Here is a 7,473-nt window from a genome sequence, read left to right as displayed (position 1 = left end):
TCCTTGAGATGTTGGTTATATTTAGCTCAGAATCTTTTAGGGACACATTTTCCCCGTCATGGGAACGATTATCCAGTTGTTCGGAGCAGGTCACCTGTGCCTGGGTCATCCTTTCTGTACTGAAGGGCTAGGTGTCGCCACCAGGGGGCAATGGAGGCAAGGTTAGCCTGTGCCCTGTCCCCTGTGCCTTGTGCCCTGCTGAGGCAGGGCCCACAGAGATGAGCGAGGGAAGTCTGTGCATTGAAACAGTGGGGGCTGGACTATTTAGTGATGGGGGAGACTTAGGGTCTCCTCCTAGCAAGCCAGGCGTCCTCTCGTCAGTGCTCTCTTTTAATCAGTGTGGTCGTACTTCACCCTTAATCTGGGGTCAGAAAATTATAGTGAGGCCCGACCAGCATGGCTCAGTGGTTGAGCATCAACCCATGAAACAGGAGGTCAGGGCACATGCCCGGGTTGCAGGCTCAACCCCCAGTGGGGGACGTGCAGGAGGCAGCTGATCAATGCTTCTCCCTCATCATTGAGGTTTCTCTCTTCCCCTCTCTCTTCCTCTCTGAAATCAATAAAAATAAAATTTTAAAAAAGTATAGTTTGTCCTCAGCCAGCAGAATAATCCTCTGAAACGCTCAGGATTGACCTGTTCTCCTACTTGACCGTTTCCCCTGCAAGTAGAGAGCAGTCTGTGCTCCTCCCCGAGTGCAAAGACCAACCTCCTAAACCCCCCACGAACAGGAGGTGACCAAGGGAGCGTCCGCGTTAGAATGTCTTCATTTCCCCGAGCTTTGAGGGCCAAGCTGAGATTCCTGCTCTTATTTTTCCTTCTCGGTCAGGGTGGAGTCCAATGTCCCTTCTTTTTTTCTGTTTCTTAATTTACACATCATGCCAGGGAATTTATAGCACCGCTGAGAATCAGAGCTGGATTAATGGGAGGAAATTAAAGAGACGGCTGAACCGGGAGTGGGACACATGCTTCAATCCTTTATCACAGTTACACCGGCCTCTCCCTCCCGTGGTGCGTGGGGCAGGGGAGGCTTGGCCCGCGTCTTGCTCTCTCACAGGGGACGTATTTGGACAGGGCTGGGGTGGAGGGAGGACCGGTGGCGGTGGGAAGACTCACCCGCAGGGCGCTCTGCCGAGGCGACAGCCTGAGCGCTGAGTCATCCTTCCTCTGTCCCAGCAGCGAGGCCTCAGCAACACTCAGTGCAGCTGCTGCTCGGCCCCCAGTGAACTTGGTCTTAACGTTTTCTTTTAAGGAAGAGGGTTTTTAAAGACTAATTATAAATCTCTTTATTTTCATGCAGAAAACGCCTCCTGCCAAGATCTGTAGGTAAGTTTAAAACACACATACACACACAAACCCACAAACCTCTAAAATACAAGATTTAACCTGATTTTTAACTTTGATGATAAAACTGTTTGTTGAAGATTCATACTTGAGAGTTGACAGAGGAATTTGTGATAAATACTCATATATCCCTGTTTTGAGTCTTAGTCTAAAATTTACTTCCTCTTTTTCTGGAATATTTTATTCCTAAGGCAAAAACAACCACTGCTCGATTTCAGTCGTCGATGCCCAAAACTTCACAGAGTTGTGCAATCCCAATGGAGAGTGAAAATGGAAAACATGGAATGACTTAAAAATTTAAAAATAGTGTTCACAGTTTATTGGGTTGAAAGCATTCCCAGTGGAGAGAGCACTGGCTTGCGAGTCAGGGATCTGCATTGTGATCCTGGGAGACGGCCAGGTGACAGCGGGCAGGTGTCATCGCCACCCCCTCCTCCGTGCCTCAGTGCCCCTGGCAGGAGCTCAGGCAGGCGTGCACTGGTTCTGACCCGGACGCCTGGTGCGCTTCCTGCCCCCCTGCAGGAGCTCCGTGCCGGGGCGAGAAACCCAGCCAGAGGCTGGTTGTTCCAGCATTTCTGGGCTTCCATTCAGTCTCTGTTTTTCACTTTATTACAGGCTGCTACTTGGAAAAAAAAATAAAGAAACATCAGTACTTATCCCCTTTTTAAAGAGATTTGCAGGTGCTGCCCTAGTGGGCGTGGTTCAGTGGATAGAGCATCGGCCTGCAGACTGAAGGGTCCTGGGCTCAATTCTGGTCAAGGGCACATGCCAGGGTTGCAGGCTCGGTCCCTAGTGGCCTACTGGGGATGTGACCGCAAACAAGGTACATGCCCTTGACCGGAATAGAACCTGGGACCTTTCAGTCTGCAGGCCGACACTCCATCCACTGAGCCAAACCGGTTAGGGCTCATCATTGATGTTTTTATCTCTCTCTCCCTCTCCTTTCCTCTCTGAAATCATTAAAAAATACTTTTTATATGAAAAAAGAGATTAGCAGGTGCTAAATAGGCATGAAAGCCACCAATACTGAGGCAGTTAGGCATTGCCCAGGGCTGCGGTTGGTGGGAAACCAGGGCTGTCTCACCTCCCCTCAGCCTGGGGGGTCGTCAGCTTGAGGGGACCCTCATGCTCATGGCCTGAGGATAAGGAAGGGTCCTGCATTCTGTAGAGCCTTCATCTGAAGGTAGACCCCAAACTCATTAGGAGCCTCCTCTCCTCCCACCTGAAACCTTCCCATTCCTGGGCAGCCCAGCAAACCCTCCGACGGCTTCCCTCCACCCAACCTGTTGCCTCTGAGCCCGGAGCAGTCTGTGCCTTGGAGTCCTCCGTGTGTGTGTGTGTGTGTGTGTGTGTGTGTGTGTCTGCGCGCGCGAGCTGGGGGGCTGCAGAAGGGAGCCTTTCTGAGCCTCAGGATGTCCCATGTTGTCCTGACCTTCCAAGGTTGTATTGCCCCCACTCTGAGGGTCCCTCCATACCAGCCTCTGGGCCTTAGGCCCAAGGCCGGGGATTGAAGCTGCAACTGAGGTATGTGCCCTTGACCGGACTCGAACCTTTCAGTCCTGTGGCCAATGCTCTGACCACTGAGAAAACTAGGGCATAGTTTTCAACCTGTACCTCCACCCAGGGCCTCCCACTCCAGCAGATGTCAGGCACCGTAGCATCTCATCTGTAAATATCTGAGTATGGATAAGAGACTTTCCTAGTAAACCTTTTATTTGGGAAAGAGGTTTAAACCTACAGAAAAGTTGCAAGACCTTTACAAGGAACTCGCTCGCATATACCTTTTGCTTAGATTCACCCACTTAGAAAATACTTATATGCATACATATCACATAAATAAAAATGTGCATATACAATTATTCTTTAATTTTTTTCTGAGCCCTTTGAGAATAAGTTGCAGAGACCTCGTCCTTACCCCTGCATACTTTAACGTGTGTCTCCTAAAACTAACACTCCTGTGTACACTGCAATTAAACTTAGAAAATACGTATCTTGCACAATCCTGTTCTCTAATGTGGAGTCCATGTCCACACTTGGCCGTCTATCCCAATGTTGTCTTTCATGGTAATCTCTCCCCGAGATGTTGTGTCTGCATGCCCTTCAGTCTGTACGGTTCCTCTGCCTCCCGTGGTCTTTCACTGCCTTCGCAGGGTGTGTGTGTGTGTGTGTGTGTGTGTGTGTGTGTGTGTGTGTTGTTTTTTTCTATTAAATTTTTTGGGGGACATTGGTCAACATGAACATATAGGTTTCAGTGTGGGTTTCTATTGACAGGATCTCTATATGCACCTCGTGCCCAGCACCCAAAGTCAGATCTCCTGGCAACACATGGTATTAGCCTCGCATTTTTGAAGAGGGGAAGCCCAGTTTTGTGAATTGTCCCTAAATTTGAGTTTGTCTCAAGTGTTTGCTTATGATTCAGCTTTGATTTTGCAAATGTCCTGCCAATGCCCGTCTTTGGGGAGACGGCTGGTGGTCGGTGGGGCACACAGTTGAAAGCTGCAGAAGTCATGGGCTCTCTGAGAGTGGGCGGGCCGGGCTCGGGCTCGCGGGACCGTGGCCTCCACCGAGCTCCGTCGTGTATCTCAGCCCCATGCTCTCGAGGATTCGTGGATGCTGAACCCTGATGCGGCTTGTCTTCCTTCTCTCCACAGCGCCCTCCTGCTCCTGGCCGCTGCGGGGAGCCTCCCCTTCAATGACGCCCAGGTAAGCTCAGTCAGCGTGCTTTCCCTCCCCAGTTCTCTTACCATGAAGCCTGCTCATGGGAGCAGAGTGCCCCAGTCCTCCCTTTGGGATCAGAATGAGCCTGGCCCGCGCACAGGCATTGAGTGCTTTCAGGACGGGCACCTGCTGGCCAGGCCAACGCCTTCCCTCGGGGCCCCACCTTCTCCCCGAGGCTGCGCAGTGGGGCCGCGAGCTCTGGCCTCTGGGTGCTGCGGTGGGTGCTGTGGTGGGCGCCGTCTGCCTCCGTAGGTTCTTGGAGAGCCTGCAGCCAGCGCCCGAGTTGCCCGAGCCTCACACATTGGGGCGTGGTGGACTTCTCTCCCCAGGTCTCTTCACCTGCCCCCTGTTTTTCTGTCTGAGGCTGAGACCCACCCGCACTTCAGGAGTCCTCTCGCTGCTGGGACTTTCTTTGCTCCCAGCACTTATCAAGGCTCCAGAAAGTGTCAGGCCCCGAGCCAGACTCTGGGCACAAAGACGTGTCCTCGTTCAGACAGAAGGCGGGGTCTCGTCAGAGCAAAGGAGAGGAAGGCAGATGATTGAGAGGATTGACAGAGCGGCCAGGGCTCTGCCCAGGCAGGCTGGGACGTGTGAGCACCTGAGAGACCTGGGGACACGGAACGGGAAGCTAACGGTTCCGGGGCCTGCTGTGTGCCGGGCTCGGGGCCGATGCTCCCTGTGCCCTACTTAAACCCTCAAGTCCACAGGGATCACTGTGTCTCCAAGTCGTAGCCAAAGATGCAGGCGGCCCATGCGGTCACCAGCGGACGATTGAGTGGGATTTTAGAGTTTAACCCAGATCTTCCCGATGCTGGAGCCAGGCCCTGCTTTCTGGACCTAATCATGAAGAGGGAGGAGGATTAGCCAGGAGCAAGCAGGGGCGGGCCTGCCCTGGGGTGCCCTAAGCATGCTGGGACTCAGCTCCATTGAGCACCTACTACGTTCGTGGGTACTTCTAGGCTGGTCACTGGCTCCTAGAATTTATGTTCAAGTGCAGGTGGCGACAGAGACAGGAATTAGTAAAACTGTGAGATGAGAAGCTCTGTGGAGACAGGAGGGGAGGGGAGGAGGGCTGAGTAGGGGGGAGCATTGGGGCCAGGGAGAGCGACTTCCCTTTCTCTGTAGAGGGGCCATGGATGCGCTGGAGGGGACCAAGGCTTGTCACGATGCCGGGTGCCCTGAGTTTGGAGTTCACCCTGAAGTATCCCTGGAGACTGCCGAGGGATTTGAGGCCCTAGGTGGTGACATCATCAGGTGGCCTTCTAGATGCCGGGGGTGGGGGGTGGAGGGGGGAGAGGGAGAGGGCTGCGGGCAGGGAGCATGTTGGGAGGAGTGGCAGGCACCTGGTGAGACCCTGACTCCAGGCCCCACAGTCCTGTCTGGGCCCCTGGCTGGTGCCCGTGCCTGGCACTGTGCGCTGACATTTAGGGTATCTGACTGCCAGACTGGCCTGTTCGTGGGAACCTGTAGCCATATTTCTTTAAATCCTGTCTTACAGTTTGATCCAGATGGGTACTTCTGGGCTGTAATTCACTTACTCAGTGTAGGTAAGTCTTAATGCTTACTATGATAATTAAGGCTTATTATTTAGATCTTATTGTGAATCTACTTTTTAGTGACTTTGGACAACAGGAAGATTAAATACAGTGTCGAGGTTAAAATAAATGGACATTCTCTGGTTTGATTATCCTGTTTGGGAGGTTTTCTCAAACTGTATTTCCAAAACAGTCTCTCTTTGGGGACAAACACGAACAAACTCACCATGCACAGCTCTGCTGGCTCTGGCCCTCCATGGGGGGCTGGTCGGTCTTCCCTAAACACGGTGGGAAGAGACCCAGAAGTTTGTGCCAAAGACACCTCATCAATGTACAAAAAGTAACTGGGTGAAATAGAAGGGCCATTCAAGTCACATGTTCAGTGCTCTTGTCTGTGGTCCTGGGGCACCGTGCCCCAAGGTACCCACTGTCAGACACCCAGTGTTTCTCCTGCCCATCACCCGACAGCTTCCTGTTAACCACACCGTGACCACCAGCCTCCCCCAGCACCTCTGTACCAAAGGCATCACCACCGGCTTATCTACTTCCACCTTAAACCCTCCCGGAGTGTGGCCGCCCTGTGGGCGTGGGGGGCCCTCCAGGGGAGAGGACCTCCGTCTCCCTATGGGTTTGCTGCTTCCCTGGCGGTGCAGGCAGCCCCTTCCCCAGAATGTCCTGTGCCAGTAACACGTTGCTTCCTTTCAGGGGCCTATAAGAGTCTCCGGACGTCCCTGAAGCCCAGGGCGCTGAGGTGAGCGTTCAGCGGTGCGTTGTGGTTTGGTTAAGGAGCAGGGTGAGACCCAGGCGCCAGGGCTGCTCCTGGTCCGCAGACTCTGCCAGTCGGGTGCAGTGGGCAGCAGGCCCGGCAAGAGCCCTCCTTTCGTCTCTGAGCCGCTCCAGACAGGTGCCCAGGGCCTCACACGGGCCAGCGTTAGCGACGGGCGGAGAGGGAAAGTCTGTCTGCCTCCTTCAGGGGTTACTAGTTCTTCCTCGGCTCAGGGCTGTTTTTCCTAATCCCCAGCCCTCCCCAGCCTGACAAGGGTTAGACCCCGAGTCCCCGTCAGTGGCTCTGTGCTGGGGAGAGTGAGGCCCTCGCTGTGGGCAGTGGGCGAATGTGAAAGAAGGGAACCCAGGCCAGGGCTGGGCTGGCCGGTGAGGTCGTAACCCCAACCAGCCATCTGGCTCTGGGTCCTAGGCCCTCCTAAGGCCAAGAGGGAAGAGGTGCAGAGGGAGTGGCTCCTGGGAGCAGGTTACACCTGAGAACGCGTGACTCTGGGTCATATATTACCCGTTGTTCTTTTTTTTTTTTTTTAAATATTTTATTTATTGATTTTTTACAGAGAGGAAGGGAGAGGGATAGAGAGCTAGAAACATCGATGAGAGAGAAACATCGATGAGAGAGAGAAACATCGATCAGCTGCCTCCTGCATACCCCCTACTGGGGATGTGCCCGCAACCAAGGTACATGCCCTTGACCGGAATCGAACCTGGGACCCTTCAGTCCGCAGGCCGACGCTCTATCCACTGAGCCAAACGGGTTAGGGCCCCGTTGTTCTTTTAATAAAGTGTTTTTTGCTGCAAAAAGCCAGTCAAGTTGCCAGATAAAATATAGGGTACTCAGTTAAATTTGAATTTCAGATAAGCAGTGAGTAATTTTTTTTTAGTGTAAGTATGTACCATAATAATTAGAGCATGTTATAATGAAACATTGTTCTTTATTTGAAATTCTGGTTTCTTTGGGTGTCCTATATTTTTATTTGTCAAATATAGTAACCCTAGGAGCTGGACCCCTGATCTGAGCTAGTTGACACTCCTTTAAAGTGGCCGATGAACCCATCTCTCTCTCTCTCTCTCTCTCTCTCTCTCTCTCTCTCTCTC

At 52.7% G+C, this 7,473-nt stretch overlaps 1 protein-coding gene across 7 annotated transcripts in view; it reads left to right on the top strand.

Moving 5' to 3' along the window:
* The window catches only part of TMEM241 (transmembrane protein 241), a 91,474-nt gene that overhangs the window by 51,943 nt on the left and 32,058 nt on the right, over nucleotides 1-7,473 (top strand). For 5 of the 7 annotated variants that reach the window (XM_015570535.1, XM_015570536.1, XM_015570538.1 and 2 more), the window contains 5 exons: nucleotides 884-1,009; nucleotides 1,299-1,324; nucleotides 3,994-4,045; nucleotides 5,559-5,607; nucleotides 6,301-6,346. In XM_015570535.1, coding sequence (XP_015426021.1) covers nucleotides 884-1,009; nucleotides 1,299-1,324; nucleotides 3,994-4,045; nucleotides 5,559-5,607; nucleotides 6,301-6,346 — 299 coding nt within the window. The remainder of the gene's footprint in view (nucleotides 1-883; nucleotides 1,010-1,298; nucleotides 1,325-3,993; nucleotides 4,046-5,558; nucleotides 5,608-6,300; nucleotides 6,347-7,473) is intronic. The other 2 variants (XM_015570540.1, XM_015570539.1) reach the window with 2 other exon arrangements.

This window comes from Myotis davidii, unplaced genomic scaffold (assembly GCF_000327345.1).
Source record: "Myotis davidii unplaced genomic scaffold, ASM32734v1 scaffold1467, whole genome shotgun sequence".
NCBI classification, from domain to species: Eukaryota; Metazoa; Chordata; class Mammalia; order Chiroptera; family Vespertilionidae; genus Myotis; species Myotis davidii.
The sequence above is the reverse complement of the archived record's forward strand: the minus strand, read 5'-3'. Positions and strand labels throughout refer to the sequence as shown.